The following is a 26908-nucleotide window of genomic DNA, read 5'->3' on the forward strand; positions in this document are numbered from 1 at the left end:
AACGCCTCCACAGAAAAAGACGGAAGAGAAGGTGAATGACCCATTGCCATTGCCCCGAGCAAATCACTCGGAGTACTCCGATCGAGACTTAGGTCTTCGGAACCAACCCCGATGGGCACGGCCTCCATTGGCTCAGCAGCTCTAGCAACCTCAACTGCCTCCGTAGGTCGTATTACCAAAGCCGAGGAGCTATCTTCTTCTTCTCTTTCCTCCCTCAGTCGTTGGACCGAGTCGATCGAAAGGGCAATGATTTTTCTCCTCACCTTTCGAGTTTTGGGCTTAGGGTCCTCCGGTCGATAGGAAGCCCTTCGTTTCTTTTCTTTTCCCTGTTCCAGGACCGGGGACTTGTTTCCTTCATCACCGTTCAAAGGCCTCAAAACGGCATCCCTAGTTACACCTATATACAAAGGAAAAATCCATAACAAAATGAACCCAGAATATACCTCGAGGGAAACAGGAACCAAACCTCACCATGATTCTTGGACTCCCATCTACCTTTAGCCAAATCACGCCAAGCGCGCTCGGCATAGGATGAAGTCGAGGCTAACTTTCGAACCCAATCCTCGAGATCAGGCACAACTTGTGGCATCCAAGGTGCAGCTGGACATCAGAAAATAATATTAACAAAAATGGAAAAAGACACGAAAAGCAAACATGAATCACTTACGGTCAAAATTCCATTTTTCAGGAAACGACATCTTTTCCTCCGGGATAAGATCACGATTACTCACTCGAATATATCGACCCATCCAACCTCGATCCTTATCTTCATCGATGCTCGACATCAAAGCCTTCGACGCTCGACGATGTAGCCTAATTAGTCCACGATAAATCTGAGGCCGATACAGTCGTATAAGGTGGTTCAGAGAAAAATCCAACCCTCCGGCTTTGATAGAGAATAAACGTAATAAGATGACTATACGCCATAAGGAAGGATGAATTTGGCCGAGGGTGACCTGATATCTCCTGCAGAAATCAAAAATCACGGGATCTACAGCTCCCAACGTAAAGGAATAGGTGTAAACACTTATAAATCCCTCCACATAGGTAGTGATGCTCTCATCGGAGGATGGGATTTGTAACACAACCTCAGAACCCCAGCCGCAATCTTTTCTGGCGGCCTCGAGGTGAACCTCCGCTATAGAGCACGTATACATCGATACGTGCTCACACCGACCCGGAACGGACAAAGGGTTCTCCACCCTAAAATCAGTTTTTAAAATACACGGGCCAGGAATATAATCTTGAACGGACGGCTCCGTCGGCGCCTTATCGTCACACGGCCGTAAGGAGGAAGCTTTCTCCTTGTGAGGTACGATTTTGAAGTTTTCTCCATCAATATGAGAAGAAAAAATTGCAAAGGAAGGTGAAAGAGGGGACAACACTAAAACTCTGGTGTAAACGGCACTAAAGCAACGAAATAGAGAAAATAATCAAAGGGAATTTGGGGAAAGAGGAAGCACAAAAGTGGAAAATATTATATGGAAAAACTATTTATAAGGCATGGCGATTCGCTTCTAGCGGTGGCCGACCACCGACTGACACACATTAAATGCCTCGATAAAACCAAATCGATGGGACAGTTATCACGCACATCATAGTCAAAGTCGATAGAAACATCATCATTGATTCGGTCAAACCTTGGGGAAATCACATCGTTTTTCGTCATCTCCTTTCCAAGAAACGAGGGGGCTATCTGTATACGGTTAAAACTGATCCTCGATCATAAAGATCGATCGAGAATGGCATCTCAGTCAAGGGGTATCTTCATGGAGAACCCGAACGAATTCCGAGATGGGGGCGTCGAGCTTGGGGCATCCGAATCGACCGAGGCAACATAGACCGATACAGGTCCCGAACATCGATGCGAGAAAGTGATCACCAAGCTCGAAACCAAGGCCGAGGTTCCGATCCGACACCGAGCTCGAGTCGGTATTGAGCTCATAGACAAAAAGCTATTACAACCGCACCAAAGGAGAGAATCTTGGCGGAAATTAAGGAGGAGACACACCATCATGGGTCCTCCACTAGTAATATTATTCCATTATGTTGCTATAGATAAAGTAGTGATCCTTGGCTATAAAAGGCAAGATAGATTGTAATAGAAGACATCTTCTCATGAGATTAAGAATTCATTGTGTTTGTCTTTCTAAAGCTCAATAAGTATCTTTGTTCATCATTTTCTATTTTGCGTCATAAATACGTGTATTGTTATATTCAGATCAAAGGAATCTACTTACCCTTAGAACCATACATAAATTCAACGTTATCCGATTTTTCGGGTAAACATATATAAAGACACATGTTATATATTTATTAAGCTAGTATAAATATTGAGTGTGAATAATTTTTTTTTATATAATTTTCTAAATAATCCAACAAGTCATTTTCCCAATATTTAAAAAAAAAAAAAAAAGTCATTTTGCTAACGCTTGAGTGCCACGATAATTTAGAAGACACAGTTCCAATCCTTACATGTAACTTAATTAATAATTCTGCACCAATAATTAGTGTCCTATTTTTCATTAATTTACTCAACTTTGCCTGCCAAATCAAGACACATGTATGCCAGCTAAACCTATATATTATTATCCGCCCTTCTTTCTTGGAGACCAAAGTGACAATTTTCTTCTGTCAAAACCTACTTAGTAGGTCATCAAACTCAAGGGTTTCCACTTTCAACTTAAAGAGTAATTAGAAGAGAATGGAGAGGGGACCATATAATCACTAATTGATGAAAGCAATATTATATACATATAAAACCTAGAAAACCATCTTTTGTATCCTCGAATAACATACATAAGTAAAAATTTACCTAACTTAGTGCCATCAACGAGAATCTGCCTGCCATTACATTTCGTATAGATGCTATTTAATTTGTATATTTTATCGAATCTTTTGCAATATTACACTCTATTATAAAGTTTTAAGTTTTGTACATTCTGATATGCATCACAAGTTTTAACTTCTGCACGGTTTTGATATAATATTTAAGGAATTAACTTATATAAACTGACAATATAAAAAATAAATATATACATGTTAACATGTTCTAATAGGTCTTAACTTATTTTTTAGGTGTTTCACAATTATTATAAACTTAGTTAACTATAATTATCTCTTATATTGACCTAAAATATTTCTTATACTGATAAAAGTTAAGCTCTTCATTAAACATAATAAAATGCAAATGTGCTTATAAAGAAACAAACTATAGACAGACATGTGTTATAGGTTTCTCCTTATAGAAAGAAAAAGATGGTTGATAATATCAACATATTAGGTTCTAAATATGATAGAGAAAGTCATAAATCTTACAATTATTCAATTAGTGGTTCCTCAAGTACTGAAGATGTAGTGATTAAGGAGCAAGAACGATTACTTCCAATAGCTAATGTTGGGAGAATTATGAAGCAAATTCTACCACCAAATGCCAAGATTTCAATAGAAGCTAAAGAAACTATGCAAGAATGTGTTTCTGAGTTTATTAGTTTTGTCACTGGAGAAGCCTCAGATAAGTGTCACAATGAGAAGAGAAAGACTGTGAATGGAGATGATATTTGTTGGGCTTTGGGAAGTTTGGGATTTGATGATTATGTTGAGCCATTAAAGAGGTATTTGCACAAGCATAGAGAGATAGAAGGTGAAAGAGTTAACCAAAATAAGGTTGGTGGAAACAATATTATTGAAGAAAGGGAAAGAGAAGCTGGACTCTACTCCTCTTCCCGACTTCGCTCCGCTCTATTCCCAAAGCTTCAACTCGATCACTTGAACAGAGGGATTTGACCTACCGACTACAGGATCTGGTGCAAAAATGGAAAGAACTATAAAGGGGAAAGCGCTTTCTATAAGGAGTTTCTCCGTTCTTAAGGCTCAGATTTGAGAGCTTAGAGATACTTCTTAAGTTATTACAGTAAGCACTTTGAAATGTTTTAGCTGTGTATTCATGAGTAAATTTGCATTTCCATCTTCTTCTTTTTCTTCTATATATCATGTAAGTCTGAAGAGAATCTTTGCTTACTAGCTATTTGAGTACTAGTAGCTCGATTTCTACTTCCGCCCGCCCATGTTCATAGCAGGGAAGAAGTGGAAAGACGGACAAATAAGTATACCTTATTACTGAAAGGGACAAAGAAAGAAAAATACAATATTGTATCTGTGATTTCAAGAATTTATCCAAATAAATCACTTGTGGTGTTACTAATGAATGAATCTTAAAATATCCGAATTATCACCAAGTGGATAACATTCATACTGTCATTACGTAAAAGTTGAACTATTAGGAGATAGGTGTGAAATCACAAGATTTATCTAAGGTTCACATCAAGAAAGTTTGCTTATTGGTGAAATAAAAATCAGCTTGTCATTATAAGCAAATTCAAAGCATGTAAATATGATGGAAATTGATAGACGAACAAGCTTCAAGCCTAGACTTGGAGAATAGATTGGAAGTCCTATTTGATTCTACAATAGTCCATATTTTCTGTCTTTTAAGATGTGTTTTTACAAAAAAAACTTATGTGGCTTTAGAAAACGGGTCCATGGGTTAGGGCGGGCCCACTAAAAGATTGGCCCACTATTTTTTGGGTGAAATATACAAATAGCCCCAAAGTGGATGATCTTAAACTTTTATCCACTCTTGCCCCTAGCAGAATTTCAAGTTAAACATGTTAGAACATGCGCAGCGGAAGCAAGCATATAACCCAGGTATCACAAATATATAAACTAGATAATGATTCAATACGGAGATTAGAAGCACTAACCTCTGGAAAACGTTGCACAGGTCCTCCACAGAGCAAGAATCCAGGGTTGCAGTCTTCTGCTATGCTCCATGTAAGACCTTGGATGAAATTTATTTGAATGGGCAAATAATACAACTCTAAAGAGTGGGTTATTAGGTGAAACTGGTCTTTCTTTTGTAGACCCGAAATTAAGCCAAAAAGGGGGCTTAGAAACGTGTAGGATTTTACTATGTGCAAGTAGAATCTTACTCTAACTCAAAAGGATAACTTTTCTCCCAAGTCACTTTTTACCCAAATCTATCCAGATTTTTACTAGGTATAGCAGGGACCACATAAACAATAAGAGGTTACCAATTATAGTATTAATTCAAAGTTCAGATGAATTAATCCTACTATAATTAATCGTAGTTTATTCTACTAAAAACTACAATTAAACTCCTCGATATGAATTTCGAAATTCATTAACACTTATTTTAACTCCTCATGTTAAGATTACAAATATCAGTTAATTAAACTAAACCACTGATAATTTAATTTAATCAACTAATTAAATTCCTTACAATTCCACTTAAACCATTTCATGTGACGGATACAAAATCCACCAACCGGGCCTTCATATGAAAACTTATAAGCTTACATAAAGGGGTATCATCAAACTCAAAACCGAGTCACAAACTCTATCAACTAATTATTATTTCACAAATGCTATTTGTTATTGTCCAATCTATTAGGCATACACTAACTCTGAATAGAGTTGTACCTTTTGATAAATCAGAACAATAAACAAATCACATTGATCATAATAACTATATCAAGATTAGGAGTATAAGCTCATTTAATGAATCCGAGAAAATATTTTATATATATTCAGTACAAAAATATTTTTTCTCTGCTTGGTCCGGTCAATATACATTAAGTATACTAGCACAAGAAGTTGGAGTGAAATTATTTCTATAATCAAGATAAATTATACTTTAATCTTGTGCGACAATCATCAAGATATTTTTCCCAATAATATATTCTATTGTGAACATAGGTTATTAATTATGAGAACCGACAATTTAATCTTCTGTGCATGAGCTAAGACTCCATACATTAAATTGTCTACTATATAACAAAAGGACAAATAATCTATTTAAAATAATACTTTATTTAATTAAATAAAATAAATAAATAATTGTTCCATGAAGAATAAAAAACAATACTATAACTAAACTGCATGGTTAATAGTATATCCCAACAATCTCCCACTTAGACACATAACGATGTGTCTACAACTCTAATACCATTCCTTCTACATGCTTGTCAAAAATCTTATGTGGCAAGCCCTTTGTAAACGGGTCTGCCAAATTGTTCTATGACGCAATCTTCAACACGTTTGCATCATCTCTCTGAGTTATGTCCCGAATTAAATGATATTTATGCTCAATATGTTTACTCCGTTTATGGCTTCTTGGTTCCTTCGAGTTTGCAACTGCACCACTATTGTCACAATAAAGTACAATTGGTGCTTGAACCGAAGGAACTACATTAAGCTCTTTTAGAAAGTTCCCAAGCCAAACAGCCTCTTTAGCTGCCTTAGAGGCAACGGCATATTCAGCTTTCATGGTGGAATCAGCAACACATGATTTCTTGATACTCCTCCAACTTAAGGCTCCACCTCCTAAGGTAAAAACATATCTTGAGGTAGATTTTCTAGAATCTCTATCTCACAGGAAATCTGAATCAGTATAGCCAATGGGTGCAATATCACCTGAGTGATAAACCAATATATAATCCCTAGTCCATTTTAAGTACTTGATTATATGTTTAACGGCAGTCCAGTGTTCTCGTCCAGGATTAGACTGGAATCTACTAACCATGCCAACAACAAAGCATATAACAGGTCTAGTACATAGCATAGCATACATGAGACTCCCTACAGCACAATCATAACGGACCGTCTTCATCTTTTCTATCTAAGCAGTCGTTTATGGGGACTGATCTTTTGACAGAGAGATTCCATGCCTAAAAGGAAGAAAACTTTTCTTGAAATCTAACATGCTAAACCTGGTGAGAATAGTATCAATATAAAGTGCTTGTGTCACGACCCAAAACCTAACCCGTCGTGATGACGCCTATCGTGATACTAGGCAAGCCGACATCTGAAAAATACTTTCAACATTTAACAGAAATATATTAATATATTTAAAATGATCGGAGTCTTTCATAAAAATGGGGTAAAACTCAAAGAATAAGTGCGGAAAAATAGCCCGACATCGGGGTGTCACTGAGTCATGAGCATCTAGATATCCAGTCTAATACAAACTGTGTCTAAGTATCAATACAGAAAAGAAAGAAAACATAGAAGGAGAGACAAGGTATGCGAACGCCGGCAGCTACCTCGTAGTCTCTGGTACTCGATCGCGCACGAACTCAACGACCTCCATGATCAAACACACCTGGATCTGCACATGCCGTGCAGGGTGTAGCATGAGTACAACCAACTCAGCAAGTAACAGAAATAAATAAGGAACTGAGAAGGAAGTGTCGAGCTATAAAAATACAGTTCATTTTCAATAATTCCAGCAAAGAATAGACATGCTTTCAAATCCGGCAGTTCAAGTCAAATCAGTTTATACAGTTACAGTGCAGGTAATCCGAATATAGATTCTTTCAGAAATTTTACAACAATGACAGATAGCAACTAAGTGCATCGACAAATGAAAAACAAGTGCAGCCTCTCAGGGCAACAGACACTCAACTCGTCACAACAACTCAATTACTCATCTCTCATCCCTCAATACTAACACTCAATAGGTACTTGCGCTCACTGGGGGGTGTGCAGACTCCGGAGGGGCTCCTTTAGCCCAAGTGCTATATCGCTGCGGCGTGCAGCCCGATCCCATATAAATAGCCATAAGGCTCGTTGCTGTGTGCAACCCGATCCATATATATATACAACCCTGAAGCTCATTGCGGTGTGAAACCCGATCCATATATACAGCCCTAAGGCTCGTTGCGGCATGCAACCCAATCCATATACACACATATAGCTCACAGCTCGGCACTCAGGCCTTAACTCAGTCACCAACCTCTCTAGTCTCTCGGGCTCTCAGAAATCATAAAGATTAGCCCAAACAAAAATAACATAGTGTATCAACAAGAATCAAGAAGAGACTGAGATGTAATACGCAAGTAAAATCATGACTGAGTACAAGACAACAATTAGCAAATACTTTAATAAGTACGCGACTTCTACGGTTCCCAACAGTACCATCACATAGCCTAAGCATGATTTCTAACATGATTTGCAGTCAAATTTCTATAACACAGAGAGAACAGGTAATTAACAATACGCTATTAGACTTTACAACCTCACGGGACGGACCAAATCACAATCCCCCACGGTGAACGCCCATAAGCCCGTCACCTAGCATGTGCGTCACCTCCAAAATAGTCACATCATACAAACAATTCGGGGTGTCATACCCTCAGGACTAGATTTAAAACTGTTACTTACCTCAACCCGCCCAAAAATCCTACTTTGCAATGCCTTTACCCCTCGAATCAATCTCCCAATGCCCCGAATCTAGCCACTAGCAGTAGGATATAATTAATATAGGCTAAAAGAATCAATTCCACAAGAAAAATACGAAACTATAAGCCAAAATCCGAAATAGGCTCAAACCGCCCCCGAGCCACGTCTCGATATCCGACAAAAGTCACAAAATATGAACACCCATCCACTCACGAATCCAACCATACAAGAATTACTCAAATCCAACCTCAAATCACCTTTCAAAACTCGAAATTTTAGCCTATGAAGTTTCTACCATTATTTTCCAAATTTACAACTCAAATCCCTAATTAGATGATGAAAATAGCAATAGATTCATGAAATATAGTCCAATCCGAGTTAGAATCATTACCCCAACAATCTTCTTGAAGAAACCTCAAAAAATCGCCTCACACCGAGCTCTCAAAGTCTCAAAATCGAAATGGAAATCAAACCCTCGAAATCCCATTTTCTGCCCAGTTCTTCTGCATCCGCGAACACACTGTCGCACCTGCGATGCCGCTCCTGCGGAATTTCCCTCGCAAGTGTGGAAATGACTTAAAGGGTTGGGTCCGCATCTGCGATGAAGGGGCCGCACCTACGTGTGCGCGCCTGCGAATAATGGTCCACTTCTGCGTTCACCCCTCCAACTCACTCTCCACATCTGCGGAACTTCAAGCACATCTGCGGGTTCGCAGATGCGGAAATCCCCTCGCACCTGCGACCCCTGACCATCTCCTCAACCCCCGCTTCTACGCTTGGCCTAACACACGTGCGTGTCTGCACCTGCGGTTCACCACTCGCATGTGCGAAACACCAGAACACCAGAAACTCAGTAATTGCACAAGTCCAAATTTTGATCCGTTAAGCATCCAAAACACACCCGAGGCCCCCGGGACCTCAACCAAATACACAAACAAGTCCTAAAACACCATACGAACTTAGTCGAGCCCTCAAAACATGTCAAACAACAACAAAAACATGAATTACACTCGGATTCAAGCCTAATAAATTTCTAAACTTTCAAATTCAACAAACGACGCTGAAACCTACCAAACCACATCCGATTGACCTCAGATTTTGCACACATGTCATATTCAATATTACGGACCTACTCTAACTTTTGGAATCGGAATCCGACCCCGATATCAAAGAGTTAACCCCCGGTCAAACTTCCCAAGAATTCGACTTTCGCCATTTCAAGCCTAAATTAGCTACAGACCTCAAATTCACAGTCCGGACACTCTCCTAAATCCAAAATCACCCAACGGAGCTAACAGAACTGACGAAACTCCATTCCGGAGTCGTCTTCACATAACTTTGACTATGGTCAAAATCCTAAGATTTAAGCTTCCGTTTTAGAGACTAAGTATCCTAAATCACTCTGAAACAAAAAACAAGACCTCCCGGCAAGTCACATAAACAGAAACAGATACGGGAAAAATAGTAAATAGGGGATCGGGGCTAATTCACTCAAAATGATCGGCCTGGTCGTTACATCCCCCCCTCTTAAAATAATCGTTCATCCTCGAACGAGCATAGAGACATACCTGAAGTGGTGAAAAGATGAGGATAACGGCTGCGCATATCATACTCGGTCTCCCAAGTCGCCTCCTCGACCGGCTGACCCTTCCACTGAAACTTCACAGAAGCAATATTCTTCGACCTCAGCTTTCGAACTTGCCTATCTAAGATCGCCACCGGCTCCTCAACATAAGATAAATCCTTGTCCAACTAGACTGGGAGGATCGTCGTGATACTTCTGGAGCATAGAAACATAGAATACTGGATGAACTCCTGCTAGACTGGGAGGCAAGGCAAGCTCATAAGCAACCTCCCCAACACGTCGCAATACCTCAAATGGACCGATAAACCTCAGGCTCAGCTTGACCTTCTTTCCGAACCTCATAACACCCTTCATGGGTGACACCCGAAGCAAGATCCGCTCTCCAACCATGAATGCAACATCGCGAACCTTTCGATCCGCATAACTCTTCTGTCTGGACTGTGCTGTGCGTAGTCTATCCTGAATCACCCTAACCTTCTCCAAAGTATCCTGAACCAAGTCTGTACCCAATAATCTAGCCTCGCCCTGCTCGAACCAACCCATTGGAGACCTGCACCGCCTACCATACAGAGACTCATACGGTGCCATTTGGATGCTCGACTGATAACTATTGTTGTAGGCAAACTCCGCTAGTGGCAAGAGCTGATCCCACGAACCCCCAAACTCCATCACACGCACAGAGCATATCCTCTAATATCTGAATAGTGCGCTCGGACTATCCGTCCGTCTGAGGGTGAAATGTTGTGCTCAACTCCACTCGAGTACCCAACTCATGTTGTACGACCCTCCAGAACCATGATGTAAACTGCATTCCCCAGTCAGAAATGATAGATATCGGTACGCCATGAAGCCTGACGATCTCACGGATATACACTCGAGCCAGCTGCTCGGAAGAATAGGTAGTCATCACAGGAATGAAATGAGCTGACTTGATCAGCCGGTCCACAATCACCCAAACTGCATCAAACTTTTGCTGAGTCCGTGGAATCCCAATAACGAAATCCATAGTGATCCACTCCAATTTCCACTCTGGAATCTCTAACTTCTGAAGCAACCCACCTGGTCGCTGATGCTCATACTTCACCTGCTGGCAATTTAGGCATCGAGCTACATACTTCACTATGTCCTTCTTCATTCTCCTCCACCAGTAATGTTGTATCAAGTCTTGATACATCTTCACGACACCCGGATGAATAGAATATCGCAAACTGTGAGCCTCTTGGAGAATCAACTCACACAAACCATCTACATTGGGCACACATAGCCTGCCCTACATCCTCAATGCACCATCATCCCCAATAGTGACCTCCTTAGCATCACCGTGTTGGATTGTGTCCTTAAGGACAAGCAGATGGGGGTCATTATACTGACGCTCCCTGATACTATCATAAAGAGAAGATCAAGAGACCACACAAGCCAATACTCGACTCGTCTCAGAAACATCCAATCTAACAAACTGGCTAGCTAAGGCCTGAACACCCAATGCCAATGGTCTCTTTGCTGCTAGAAGATATGCTAAGCTCCCCAAACTCTCCGCCCGGTGACTCAAGGCATCAACCACCATATTGGCCTTCCCGAGATGGTACAAAATGGTGATATCATAGTCCTTAAGAAGCTCCAACCACCTCCACTGATGCAAGTTAAGATCCTTCTATTTCAACAGATGCTGCAAACTCCGATGATCAGTGTAAATCTCACAATGGACCCCGTACAAATAGTGCCGCCAAATTTTCAAGGCGTGAACAATAACTGTTAACTCAAGGTCGTGGACAGGATAGTTCTTCTCATGGGGCTTCAACTGGTGCGAAACATAAGCAATCACTCTACCCTCTTGCATCAAAACACACCTAATACCGATCCACAAGGGATCACAATACACTGTGTAAGAACCAGAAGTTGATGGTAGAACTAGAACTGGAGCCATTGTCAAAGCAGTCTTGAGCTTCTGAAAGCTCCCCTCGCACTCCTCCGACCACCTGAAAGGAGCACATTTTTGGGTTAATTTAGTCAAGGGCGATGCAATGGATGAGAAGCCCTCCACAAAACGACGGTAATAACCAGCCAAACCGAGAAAACTCCGAATCTCCGTGGCTGAGGATGGTCTGGGCCAACTCTAAACCGCATCTATCTTCTTTGGGTCTACCTGAATACCCTCACTGGACACCACGTGCCCCAAGAACGCCACTGAACTGAGCCAAAACTCACACTTGGAGAACTTTGCCTAAAGCTTCTCCTCCCTCAACTGTTGTAACATAATCCTCAGATGATGGGCATGCTCCTCCTGGCTACGAGAGTACACCAGGATGTCATCAATGAATACACTAACGAACGAGTCAAGATAAGGCTGAAACACATTGTTCATCAGATGCATAAACTTTGGTGGGGCATTGGTCAGTCCAAAAGACATCACAAGGAACTCATAATGGCCATATCGGGTCCTGAAAGTTGTCATAAGAATATCTGAGTCCCGAATCTTCAGCTGGTGATACCCTGACCTCAAGTCAATCTTGGAGAACACCATCGCTCCCTGAAGCTGGTCAAACAAATCATCAATACGCAACAAAGGATACTTGTTCTTGATTGTGACCTTGTTCAACTGTCTGTAATCAATGCACATTCTCATAGTATCATCCTTCTTCTTCACAAATAGAACTGGTGCACCCCAAGGTGACACGCTAGGCCAAATAAACCCCTTATTAAGGAGTTCCTGAAGTTGCTCCTCCAACTCCTTCAACTCAGTCGGTGCCATATGGTACGGTGGAATAGAAATGGGCTGAGTGCCCAGCACCAAATCAATACCGAAATCAATATCCCTGTCGGGCGGCATGCCCGACAGGTCTGCAGGAAATACATCTGGGAAATCTCGCACCACCGAAATAGAATCAATAGTAGGGGTCTTTGCACTAACATCCCTCACAAAGGCCAGATAAGATAGACAACCCTTCTCAACCATCTGTTGAGCTTTCAAGTATGAAATCACTCTACTGGAAACATAGTCTATGGAGCCGCTCCACTCAACCCTTGGCAACCCCGTTTTCGCCAACGTCACGATCTTAGCGTGATAATCTAGAACAGCATGACATGGAGACAATCAATCCATACCCAAAATCACGTCGAAATTGACCATACTAAGCAACAAGGGATCTACTCTGGTCTTCCAGGACCTGGCATAGACGAGCCCTGACCCGATTGAGCACGGGATGAACTCTGAGCTGGGAGGACACTAAGAGATGAATGGCCCTGCTGATAACTGTGTGAACAATGGCCAGATGATGCACCACAGTGAACTGGGCGAGCCGTCTGAGCATGTCTGAAAGGACGACCCCTACCGTGGTGGAACTGCCCCCAGAAGAAACACTGCTAAATCCACCCTGTCCACGAGGTCTCTTGGCCTCTCTCTTAACCCGCTCCAGGCTGCGAACCATCTCAATCTGACGAGCAATGTTGACAACCTCATCAAAAGTAGCACCAGATACTCTCTCTCTTGTCATAAGCAATCGCAGCTGAAAAATAAGGCCATCTATGAACCTCTTGATCCTCTCTCTGTCTGTGGGAACCAACCAGATAGCATGACGGGCCAACTCAAAAAATCTCATCTCATACTGCGTCATGGACATATCACCCTGACGAAGCTGCTCGAACTGCCTGCGCAGCTCCTCTCTAAAGGACTGAGGCACGAACTTCTCCAAGAAAAGAACGGAGAACTGCTGACATGTAAGGGGTGTTGCACCGACCGGCCTACGCCTCTCGTAAGCCTCCCACCAACTGAAGGCAGCCCCAGAGAATTGAAAAGTAGTAAATGAGACCCCACTGGTCTTCAGAATACCTGCCGTACAGAGTATCCTCTGACACTTGTCCAAGAAATCTTGTGCATCATCTCCCTCTGCACCACTGAAAGATGAAGGCTGGAGCCTCCCAAACCTCTCCAATCTACGCTACTCATCCTCAGGCATAGCAGGAACCACATAATCCTGAGCAGCGACAACCGGATGGGCTGGTGGTGCCCCCAGTGTCTGGAATCTCTGTACCGCCTGCTCTGGTGTGTGGGCGGCGGGAGTCTGAGCGCCTCCCCCGGCCTGAGAAGTGGCTACTGCGACCGGAACAGAGACCACCTGAGCAAGACTGGTACACGCGGTCAGAATCTGAGCTAAGGCCTCCTGAAGGCCTGGAATCACAATAGGCACAGGTGTTGTCTGAGCTGGTCCCACAGGCTCATCCACAACTGGTGCCTGCTCCTGAACTAGGGCAACTGGTGGATCTGCAGGTACTGCCCCAGCTGTTGTGCGTACTGCACCTCTGCCCCTACAGCAGCCTTTACCACGACCTCGGCCTCTCGCGGCCTTGGCTGGAGGTACTGGTGGCTGTCCGTCCTGCCCCATAGTACGAGTCCTCACCATCTATGAGAGAATGAAACAACAAAAGTTTAGTCACCAGAATCAATAGATTCGCACGACAAGAATTCAAGAATGTGAAGTTTTTTTTTCCTAAGGTTTCTGCAACCTCTTGAAGATAAGTACAGACGTATCCGTACCGATCCGCAAGACTCTACTAACCCTGCTCATGACTCGTGAGACCTATGTAACATAGGCTCTGATACCAACTTGTCACGACCCAAAACCTAACCCATCATTATAGGGCCTAACGTGATACTAGGCAAGCCGACATCTCCAAAACACTTTCAACATTTAACAAAAATGTATTAATATATTTAAAATGACCTGAGTCTTTCATAAAAATGGGGTAAAACCCAAAGCATAAGTGCGGAAAAATAGCCCGACATCTGGGTTTCACTTAGTCATGAGCATCTAGATATTCAGTCTAATATAAACTGTGTCTAAATATCAATACAAAAAAGAAAGAAAACATAGAATGAGAGACAAGGTCTGCGGACGTCAATAGCTACCTACCTCGTAGTCTCCGGTACTCGATCGCGCACGAACTCAACGACCCCCGTGATCAACCACACCTAGATCTGCACATGAAGTACATGGTGTAGCATGAGCACAACCAACTCAGCAAGTAACAAAAATAAATAAGGAACTGAGAAGATAGTGACGAGCTATACAAATACAGTTCATTTTCAATAAATCCAGCAAAGAATAGACATGCTTTCAAATCCGACAGTTCAAGTCAAATCAGTTTATACAGTTATAGTGCAGGTAATCCAGATATAGAATCTTTTAGAAATTTCACAACAATGATAGATAGCAACTAAGTGCATCGACAAATAAAAAACAAGTGCAGTCTCTCAGGGCAACATACACTCAACTCGTCACAACAACTCAATCACTCGGCTCTCAGCCCTCAGTACTCACACTCAATAGGTATATGCGCTCACTGGGGGTGTGCAAACTCCGGAGGGGCTCTTTCAGCCCAAGCGTTATATCACTGCGGCGTGTAGCCCGATCCCATATAAATAACCATAAGACTTGTTGCAACGTGCAACCCAATCCATATATTTATACATCCCTGAGGCTCATTGCAGCATGCAACCCGATCCATATATACAGCCCTAAGGCTCGTTACGATGTGCAACCCGATCCATATACACACATATAGCTCACAGCTCGGCACTCAGGACCTAACTCAGCCACCAACCTTTCTAGTCTCTCGGGCTCTTAGAAATCATAAAGATCAACCCAAACAAAAATAACATAGTGTATCAATAAGAATCAAGAAGAGACTGAGATGTGATACGCAAGTAAAACCATGACTGAGTACAAGACAACAATTAACAAATAATTCAACAAGTACGCGACCTCTGCGGGTCCCAACAGTACCATCACATAGCCTAAGCATGATTTCTAACATGATTTGCAGTCAAATTTCTATAACACAGAGAGAACAGGTAATTAACAATAGGCTATTCGACTTTACAGTCTCACGGGACGGACCAAATCACAATCCCCCATGGTGCACGCCCACACGCCCATCACCTAGCATGTGCGTCACCTCCAAAATAGTCACATCATACCAAATATCTAGGGTTTCATACCCTCAGGACCAGATTTAAAATTGTTACTTACCTCAACCTGCGCAAAAATCCTACTCGGCAATGCCTTTTCCCCTCGAATCAATCTCCAAACGCCCCTAATCTAGCCACAAGCAGTACGATATAATTAATATAGGCTAAAAGAATCAATTCCACAAGAAAAATACAAAACTATAAGCCAAAATCTGAAATAGGCTCAAACCGGCCCCCGAGCCCACATCTCGAAATCCGACAAAAGTCACAAAATATGAACACCCATCCACTCACGAGTCCAACCATACAAGAATTACTCGAATCCAACCTCACATAAACTTCCAAAACTCGAAATTTTAGCCTATGAAGTTTCTAGCATTTTTTCCCAAATTTACAACTCAAATCCCTAATTAGATGATGAAAATAGCAATAGATTCATGAAATATAGTCCAATCCAAGTTAGAATCACTTACTCCAATAATATTCTTGAAGAAACCTCGAAAAATCGCCTCACACCGAGCTCTCAAAATCCCAAAATCCAAATGGAAATCAAACCCTCGAAATCCAATTTTCTTTCCAGTTCTTCCGCATCCGCGGACAAACTATAGCACCTGCGACGCCGCTCCTGCGGAATTTCCCTCGCAGGTGCGGAAATGACTTAGAGGGTTGGGTCCGCATCTGCGATGAAGGGGTCTCACCTGCGTGTGCGCGCCTGCAGACAATGGTCCGCTTCTGCGTTCACCCCTTCATCTCACTCTCTGCATCTGTGGAACTTCAAGCACATCTGCGAGTTCGCAGATGCGAAAATCCCCTCGCAAATGTGACCCCTGACCATCTCCTCAACCCCCGCTTCTGTGCTTGGCCTAACGCACGTGCGTGTCCGCACATGCGGTTCCCCACTCACAGGTGTGAAACACCAGAGCACCAGAAACTCAGCAATTGCACAAGTCCAAATTTCGATCCGTTAAGCATCCGAAACACACCCGAAGCCCCCGGGACCTCAACCAAATATACCAACAAGTCCTAAAACACCATACAAACTTAGTCGAGCCCTCAAAATACGTCAAACAACAACACAAACACGAATTACACCCGTATTCAAGCCTAATGAACTTCTAAACTTTCAAATTCCACAAATGACGTTGCAACCTACCAAACCACGTCCAATTGACCTCAAATTTTGTACACATGTCATATTCAATATTACGGACCTACTCCAACTTTCGAAATCAGAATCCGACCCTGATATCAAAAAGCCAACTCCCCGGTTAAACTTTCTAAGAATTCGACTTTCGCCATTTCAAGCCTAAATTAGCTACAGACCTCAAATTCACAGTCCAGACATGCTTCTATGTCCAAAATCACCCAACGGAGCTAACGGAATCGGCAAAACTCCATTCCGGAGTCGTCTTCACATAAGTCCGACTACAATCAAAATCCTAAGACTTAAGCTTTCGTTTTAGGGACTAAGTATCCCAAATCACTCTGAAACCAAAAACAAGACCTCCCGGTAATTCACATAAGCAGAAACAGATACGGAAAAAATAGTAAATAGGGGATCGGGGCTAATACACTCAAAACGACCGTCCGGGTCGTTACCGTTTGGGATAAGCCTAATATTCTCTCGCTTGCGATCTCGCATAAGCTTGATCCCAAGGATATGTGTCGCTTGTCCTAAATATTTCATATCAAAATGCGAGGACAATTATTCCTTTACTGAATTCAACATGCTCACATTATTTCCTATGAGCAAGATATCATCTACGTACAAAACCAAAAATGTAACTTTATATCCATCCCACTTTTTATAAACACAATACTTGTTTTCACATTGATCAAAATTGAAAGTTTTAATCGATATGCAAAAATAAGTATTCCATGCTCTAGAAGCCTATTTTAATCCATAAATTGATTTCTTTAATTTACACAACATGTTCTTATTGCCATTTTTTTATGAAACCAACTTGTTGTGTCATATAGATGCACTCATCAAGACTTCCATTAAGGAAAGCCGTCTTGACATCCATTTTCCAAATCTCATCATAGTAATGAGTAGCAATGGATAAGAGAATCCTAATGGATTTAAGCATGGCTACTGGCGAAAAGGTTTCCTCATAATAGATTCCTTCTTTTTGGGTAAACCCTTTTGCAACAAGCTTAGCTTTGAAAGTTTGTACTTTTCCATCCACTCCTCTCTTTTTCTTATAGATCCATCTGCAATCAATGGGTTTGACTCCAGTAGGTGGTTCTATAAGGTCCCAGACTTGATTAGAGTACATGGACTCCATTTCAGATTTCATAGCAACAACCCATTTATCAGTGTTTGCATCTTGTAGTGATTCGTCGTAATTAAGAGGTTCTGTATTAGACTATTCAGGGATTCTATCATATGATTCTCCTAAGAGAGCAAGCCAGGGAGGTTTTCTAATAATTCTCCCACTACGACTAGTCACTACAAGTGCAGTTTGATTTTGTTGTTGAACTGTTATATCATTTCCCGGAACTGAAGCCTCAATGTTATCCTCCACACCTTGCGGTGCTGGGATATCATTAACTTCTTCCTAAAGTGCAGGTTGCTCAACAATCTGAGGTTGCTCAACATTACTCCTACTACCTTGGGTAGTGAGTCAGACAATTATTCTTGTGCGTTCTGCTACCTATTGACATTTTTCTCACTATAATAATGCAGTGGTATATCAATACGGGCTTCCGGGATACATTCCAGAGATGAGTCATTAGTTACTCCATTACTTAATTCCTGTAAAATTACTTTACTTCTAGGAATATGGTTCATTAAATAGTCCTCTTCTAAAAATTTGGCATTTGTCGCAACACTTACCTTCGTTTCTTTGGGACAATAAAATAAACCTCCTTTAGTTCCCTTTGGATATCCAATAAAAATGCACACTTCTGTCCGTGATTCTAATTTATCCGCTTTCCCTTTCAGCACATGTGTTGGACAACCCCAAACCCAAATGTGCCGCAAACTGGGCTTGCACCCAGTCCACAATTCTGCTGGGGTTTAAGGTACTGACTTTGAAGGAACCAAATTCAGAATATAATTTGTTATTTCTAAAGCATATCCCCAAAAAGAAGAAGGCAACTCGGAATAACTTAACATTGATCTAACAATTTCCATAAGGGTCTTATTTCTTCTTTCTGCCACACCATTTTATTGTGGTGTTCTAGGAGCAGATAATTGAGATATAATTCCACAATCTAATAAGTATTTAATGAATTCCACAGAAAGGTATTCACCACCACGATCAGATCGCAATGATTTGATATGTCTATCATGTCATTTTTCCGTTTTCGTCTTAAATTCTTTGAATTTCTCAAAGCATTCAGACTTACGGCGTAACAGATAAATGTATCCATATTTTGAGTGATCATCTGTAAAAGTCACAAAATGCTCAAAACTACCTTTTGCTTGTATATTCATAGGGCTACACAAATCATAGTGAATTAATTCTAACTTATTGCTAGATTTATTTCCTTTTGAGGAAAAATGTCTCTTGGTCATTTTACCTTCTAAACAGGATTCGCATGTTGGCAGTGCCTCCACTTTCAATGAATTCAAAGGTCCATCTTAAACCAATCTTGAAATCTTATTTTGATTTATATGACCTAGATGTAAGTGCCACAAATAAGTTTGGCTCAATTTAGAAATACATTTTCTTTTATGTGGCTGATTAATGTTATTTAATTTTTTTGGTTGTAGTACACGAGGATATATATCAAGAATAAAAGGGTCATGTACTCTAGCATCAGTGTAGATAAAATGTTTATTAAACTTAATAACAACAGAGTTATTAGCAAAATAAACATTATAACCAGCATATGTTATTTTCGAAACCGAAATCAAATTCCTTCTAATAGAAGGTACATAGAGAACATCTTTTAAAACTAAAACTCTATCACTACTAAACGAAACTCTAATATCTCTTAATGCTAAAGCTGGTGATGGCTCGCCGTTGGCTTGAAAAACGCAAACTTCATTCTCACTTAGCCGTCGCGTTTCCTGAAACCCCTGCAAAGTAGTGCATATATGATTAGTGGCTCCTGAATCTACACACCAAAATATGGTAGAGACAGCTTTACCAGATAGGCAGGGCATTGCTTTTTATGATGCCTAGGTTGCTTGCAATGATATCACTTTCCTTTGGTCTTTTTCACACCAGTAGTCGCACCTCCAGGTGCCAAAACCTAGTGAGCCTTAGTCTTTTTGTTATCGCCTATCAGCTTAGAAACCAAAGCTTTCTCAACATTCAGTGCCACAACAGGAGCTTATTGTTTGATAATAGATTCTACCGATTGCAGCTCATTCAATAATTTCACTAGTGACAAATTCATTTTGTTCATATTATAGTTCAAGCGAAATTATTGAAAACTGTTAGTCAGGGTCTACAGGACCATCTCAACTTGAGATTCCTTATCAATCACAGCTCCATGGACCTCCAGTTCATTCAGAAGACCCATCATCTTCAGAACATAGTCCATATCCGATGATCCGTCAGCCATCTTGGTATTCAAAAGGCCTTTCATGGCTCTCTGCTTAGCCGCACGATTATCTCTTTGAGACTTTCGAGCATGTCATAAGCAAACCCCATAGACTAATGTTGATGTTGCAAAACATTCGCCATAGAGGCAAGAATGTAACATCGCTCCATCTCATCATCCTTGACCCATTTATCATAGGCCTTAACATGATCATCAGTAGCATCTTCATCAGGGTTTTTTGGGCACTCCTTAGTGATTACAAATTTGTAACCTTCAGAAGTTAGTACAATATCAAGGTTCCTTTTTCAGTCAACATAATTCGGTCCTTCTAACTTGTTTTGGTTCAAAATTGAGGTAAGTGGGTTGAATGAAGACATGGTTAATATGAGAGATATTCACATTAAATAGATCATTAGTTATGCAATTAGAGTAATAAATTTATAATAACACATTACGCATATAGCCATGCTCACTGAACAATTAGTTTCGATAGGGAAACTTAACTATTCATGCAAAATATATGAGTTATGTAAGATATTTACCCCATAAATTAAAACAGGACCAACTCAGATAAAGAGTAAACTGTCAATTTAAGATAGGTAAATATCACTTTTATAAACCTTAGTTTCATTGAATCAACATGTAATTCAGTTGGAGAGTTAATACAAGTTATCAAACAACTAAAGGCAAAACTATAGTAATCAACTATAATGAATTTATCTGATGTGGAAGAAGACCTATGTCAACATATAAATTCATTATATTACTGTAAAACATGAATGGAAATCATAGGGATTGAACCCTACCACCACTGTTTTCTTATAAAAATATCTAATAAAACAAATTTTCAGAAAATAGAAAAGGGCCAAAAACCCATCTAAATGACCCCGAATTCCCACTAGGTCGTTTCTGATGAACCTATCAAATTTGAGGTCAATCGGAGTTTGACAGAATTTCAGAATTCCAAATTCATGACCTATTTGCAAAATCTGTTTTTTTTTGGCATTTTTTTAGGCTACTGTTTATTTTGACTCAATCATACCACATATCATACTTATGTATGTTATCCATGATTTCAGAACTCAAAATATTATTATAACAGTCTCGTTTTTATAAAAGAAATATCACTGTTATCATGGGAAAAAAACGTAACAAACATGGGAAAAACAACATTATTTTCATGAAATAGAACACCACTGCTCATACTTATGTATTTTAATCCATGATTTCAGAACTAAAATACTACTTAAAACAATCACGTTTTTAACACCATGTTGTATTACATTATCTAGTTAGATGTAAGACGGCGTCTGATACCAATTATTAGAACATGCGCAGCGGAAGCAAGCATATAACTGTCACATCTCCTTTTTACCGGGGGATGGTGCCAAAGGAGTTTTTTCAATTTAAGTGACATTATTTGAAAAGGGATTAATTTATTTTATTTTAAAGAGTCGCCACTTAAAAAAAATATTTACAGTGTCCCAAGTCACCATTTATTTTAAAATCCCAATTCAAGAAAATTGACTCTGTTAAGTCTGCGAAACACAGAAGACTGGGTAAAACATTCTGTTAACCCGAGAGAAGGTGGGAGGCACTCCCGAGTTCCGTGATTCTAGCACGGTCGCTTTAATAATTATACCTAGCTTAACCAATTCTGGATATTTTAGGTTCTAGGGAACTTTATGCACTTTTGTCTTAAACTGCTTTTAATTGCTTGATTATTTATAATTATGGAATTATCTTGAAACGAATCACGCGTACGTGTATTCGTTTTGTTTGGTGTGTCATGAATCATGTCACGCGTACGTGTACACAATTAATAACACTTTAATATTTTTAAGATTGTTTCGCCCAAAGTTGCGCGAACGCATACCTTAGTTTTAATTTTGGGAATCGTAATTATGTCACGCGAACGTATACAAAATCGCGATGATTCAATTAATTAAGAGTGCGCCTAAAAGCATACTAACGTATTCATTGGGTTATTGTCCTAAGCTAGTTTGAGATTATTGTAAAGCCTGCATTATGGAAAGAATATTATTATGGAGGAAATGTGTGATTTAACTATTAGGATTTACAAGTTATCAACACTTATAAAGCCAATTATAACGTAATTTGTCCTAACAATTAAAACTTGCTGCCAGCCAAATGTCGTGGCTAACTTGAACTTTCGAGGCCTGAATTATCCAATTCAACTAAGTGATTAATGGCCTTATAACGATGAAAAATCCAATAAGTATATACATCCCTGTCAAATTCATACTTAACTATAAAGAAAATTCAGCAAGTAAAGATACAAATATAACTCAAAAATTCACGTTTAAAGCGAATACATTTAAAGCTAAATAAACAGAATGTTAATGAAAGAAATATTCCCCCAAAAGCATGATATGGCCTCATTGTGATTATTACTAGACTACCTTAGCAGGAACTAGAAGAGTAAAATAATATTAAATTCAAAAAAAGCCTACTCAACATTAGAATGAATCAGATTGACGAACCTTCATTTTAGACGCAAGCTAAACCTCATATGGTCCTACGTTCTTCATATCCATCCATTATACATCAAAAGATTTATTTTACTAACAAAAGAGGAAAATCACGAACATGGTATTACACATAAATTAATTTTATGACTTATATTCCTAGTTAAAATAAGCAAGACAGTGAATTCAAAAGATAAAGTTATACATATAAAGAAATGTTATCGTAACTCTCATAAACAGACATAAAACTACTCCAATTTCAAAGATCTAAACTAAAGAAATGACTGAACTTAATAGGTGATACTTTATTTTAAATTCAATAAGGATAAACATCAACAAGAAAGACATAAAAAAAAACTTTAATCCTAACACAAAAAAGACAGAGAATCAGTTAAACTAAAATAGACTAAAATTATACCTTCAATCACACATAATTATGAAAAGTAAATAACTCAAGCATTCAAAAATTAAAACTAATTTAAGAAATGGACCTTTAGGCGAAAATTTTCTTGAAAATTAATCCTGCAAAAATATAAAAATCAGCTACAGTAAAAACAATACTGGAACTACAACAGAGAACCACAACCGGAAGTTCGAACGGCAAAAAAGTGACGATTTGGGTCTGAATACCTCAACTGAGCTCCATTGCTTTGCTATGTATTGTCCTTTTTGAAAGATAAAAGTGAAGGAAAAGCACTTCTAATATTTTGTATGTTTTTTTTTTGTTTTTTTTGTAAAAGTTTAAATCTTTAAGATTTAGAGAAAGAAGATCCAAGAAAATTTCTATCCAAACTCTAAAATCACCCCATGATCGGCAGACTTCAAAACATCTTCCTCCCTTAAAATCTTTGTGCATGTAATATTTTTCTTTTTGGTTAGATTGCCGAGTATTTTGTGGCTAAGTGCTGTATCTCCTTCTTTGCTTAGTATATGTGTTTACTCGAAAAACGGATAGCAATTGAATTTATACGTAGTTCTAAAGATACGTGGTATAACTTTGTACAAATTGGGAAAGATAAGTAAATAAATATCGAAATTAGCTATAAAAGAAATGAATGCAAACCAAATGAATTAGTTAGTCTGAGTCTTCAAGTTTTATCACCTTCAAATTGAATGGAGAGTGATTGATAGAAGAACAATATGACTAAATATCAAAACCCAAAAAAGGATAGTATTTGCTTGATGTTCTATAAATCTTAATGAATCTGACCTGCTTTCTACAAATGATAACAACCCTTAATATAGTGGAAAAATTTTATTTTGGATATAATTAAAAATACATAGTGAGGATCCCATGATAGATTAATTAATTAGTCTCTCCTTGATTTGCGTCTTGATTTTCGCTGAGATTCTCCCCCCAATTGCGGCTATAACGGCTTTTTTATTTCTTGGCTCGATCTCGATCTTGGCCAATCTTAATCTTGATCGGTCTGTGGGTCTCGAGCTCGGTCTTGGCCGATCTCGATATTGATCGGTCTCTGGGTCTCGAGCTCGGTCTTGGCCGATCTCGATATTGATCGGTCTTTGGGTCTCCAGCTCGGTCTTGGCCGATCTCGATATTGATCGGTCTTTGGGGCTCGAGCTCGACAACCTAACTTCGTATCATGGCTCGATATTACAATGATGAATCTCGGACCATCATGTTCCAATCTCGATTAGTCATACGAAGGGCAAACTCGGTTTTGACCGTATATAGATAGTCCCCTCGTTTCTTGGAAAGAAGATGACGAGAAACGATATGAATTTCCAAACTCCAACTTGGTGGATGATGATGTCAGCGACGCGCCCGATTATGACGTATGTAACAAACATCCCATCGGTCTAGTTACCAAGGCACTAAATGCCTGTCGGTCGTTGGTCGGCCACTACCGATTCTGAACCGTCATCACCAAGCTATAAATATTCAAACTTTCATCCTGATCCAAACTTTTTACTCAAAAGCTTCTCCTCTACTCTTGCATCTTCTTCAGAAAATCCCTTTGCTTCATACATTTTACATCGCATACAACCCTAATTCTCTTTTCCTTTGATCATCAATAGCGAAAACCTCCAAAATAGTGCCGCAAAAAGAGGCCGCTTCTTCATCAAGACCCACCGGCGGCGAGGATGCGGCAGAGCCCCGCCCCGAAGAATTCGTTCTGGTAGGGTGCTCAACTGTCATCGATTTTAAGGTTGAAAAACCTTCTTCGGTAATGGGCCGATGTGAGCCGATCTCGAGGTACAATGTACAATCACCGAGAAAATTCTTGATAAAGTAAAGCAGGAATGCAACTGGGGCGACGAGCATGTGGTAGTCCCATTGCATGAGGAATCAATTACTACCCACGTGGAAGGGTTCTTAAGCGTTTATACTTATCCTTTCATGTTGGGTCCATTAGACTCTGTCATCGTCGCCTTTTGCAAAAGATCTGATGTGGTCCTTGGCCAGATCCACCCTTATTTCTGGAGAATAGTGATTTCCTCTGATTATTCTCAAGAAAAATCGAGGGGTGTCTTTTCACCCTCGATCACCTTATGCGCCTTTATAGTCCCCGACTCTATCGAGGAGGGTTAATCAAGCTTGCTCGCTGAGCCACCAAAGCGTCGTTCTCGAGTATAGACGAGACTCGTGATCGAGGTTGGATGGGCCGATCTATTCGAGTCAAAACCTCGGACCTGATCCCTGCCGATGACATGTCGTTTTCTGATAAATGGAATATGAATCGTGAGTACTATTTCCCTTCGAGCGTTTAATTTGTGACTTTGCCTTTCATTTTCTTGACCAACTTTTTCTTTCTTGTTATAGGTGTGGCTCGAATGCCGGAACCGATTTCGGAACTTAAACAATGGGTTGAAAGTCTGGTGCTACAGAGACCGTACTCTGAGCGCACTTGGATGGAACTATCAAAGGGTTGATGGGAGTCTCGCAGTCATGGTAAGTCTCTTTCTTAGTTTGATTATCGTTTGATCTTCTTTACTTGCTTACCCCTTTTTTTCCTTTGTAGGACTTGGGAATGACGTTGCTATGAGGCGCTCATCTAGTGATGAAGAGGTCCGTGCCCCGAAGCAGGTTAAAGAGAAGAAGAGAAAAGATGCTCCGAGTTCCCCGGTCTCGAAAAAGAAAAAACTGGCAAAGAAATCTCACAAGCCCAAGGGGGGCTCCGGTATCATGCCCCCGGACTCGATCCGCTGATTAAGGGATGAGCCCGAAGAAGGAAAAGAGGAATTAGTCTGTATACGGGCTAATGTTGTGATACAACAATCCTCCAAATCGGCAGAGGTAGATAAGGGAGCCCTGGCCATAATTCCTGAACAAGGAAAAGCCGAGACTATTCCGTCTCGAGCTGAGATGGTTGAAGGAGAGACCGAGGGCAAGACTTCTCGGGCAACAGAAGATATTTCGAGGGACAAGCTTGGGATAATCGATATTACTAGATCCCCTCAGTTTTTGGATACTATGATCCGTGAGGCCAATATGTTGGAAGGTTGATCTTACGAGGGTATTCAGGAGTCGACTGATATCCATGGCTTTTTGGATGGACTCGAGTCCGCTGCTTCGGAGGATATTACCGGGTTCGGTGAATTACCGGTACCGAAGAAAACATCATGGTCAGGTGCTGTCGGATCTTCATCGGGCCCAAAATTGGTGGACCGATTTCCGACCCCGAGTGTTAATCCCGATTGTAGGCGAAAAATAGTACTCTCTGCTCCGGAGGATGCCTGGGTTTTCTCTCCCTCCGTGGGGATTGCTAGTTACCTTCGGTCCTTGGTAACCGAAGAGTATCAAGCTGTGATGAATGCGGTAGGACTCGCTTGCCTTTTCAATGAGGCCCAACATGCTCTGAATCAGGTAACTTCGATGGTATCTCTGCTGTTTATTTTACACTTAGAGTTGTAGACAATTCTAACATCTTTTTCCATGTTTGTAGGCTTCGGTGCTGCATCACGAGGCTTTCCTCTGAATCCGGGAGGAGCATGAGGCTGAAGTTCGGAACCTCACTGAGAAGAGTGACTCCTACAAACTTCTTAGTGAGAAGCTTCGGGCAGATTTGGAAACGGCTAGGGATGAACACGAGGAGATGGTTGAGCAGGTATTCCGAATTCTTCACGATAGTGAAGATGAATTGG

At 40.4% G+C, this 26908-nt stretch overlaps 1 protein-coding gene across 1 annotated transcript; it reads left to right on the plus strand.

Annotated features, from left to right (window-relative positions):
* The first annotated feature begins 3258 nt into the window (after positions 1-3258).
* LOC142171474 (nuclear transcription factor Y subunit B-4-like) lies at positions 3259-3786 on the plus strand. Its single transcript, XM_075233833.1, has one exon. It carries the CDS (start codon positions 3259-3261, stop codon positions 3784-3786), a length of 528 nt encoding a protein of 175 aa, XP_075089934.1.
* Positions 3787-26908: the final 23122 nt, after the last annotated feature.

This window comes from Nicotiana tabacum, chromosome 17 (genome assembly GCF_000715075.1).
Source record: "Nicotiana tabacum cultivar K326 chromosome 17, ASM71507v2, whole genome shotgun sequence".
Taxonomy (NCBI): Eukaryota; Viridiplantae; Streptophyta; class Magnoliopsida; order Solanales; family Solanaceae; genus Nicotiana; species Nicotiana tabacum.

Bases quoted from the DNA above. Each gene is read 5' to 3' on its own strand.
- LOC142171474 (XM_075233833.1), top strand. From the start codon at position 3,259: ATGGTTGATAATATCAACATATTAGGTTCTAAATATGATAGAGAAAGT.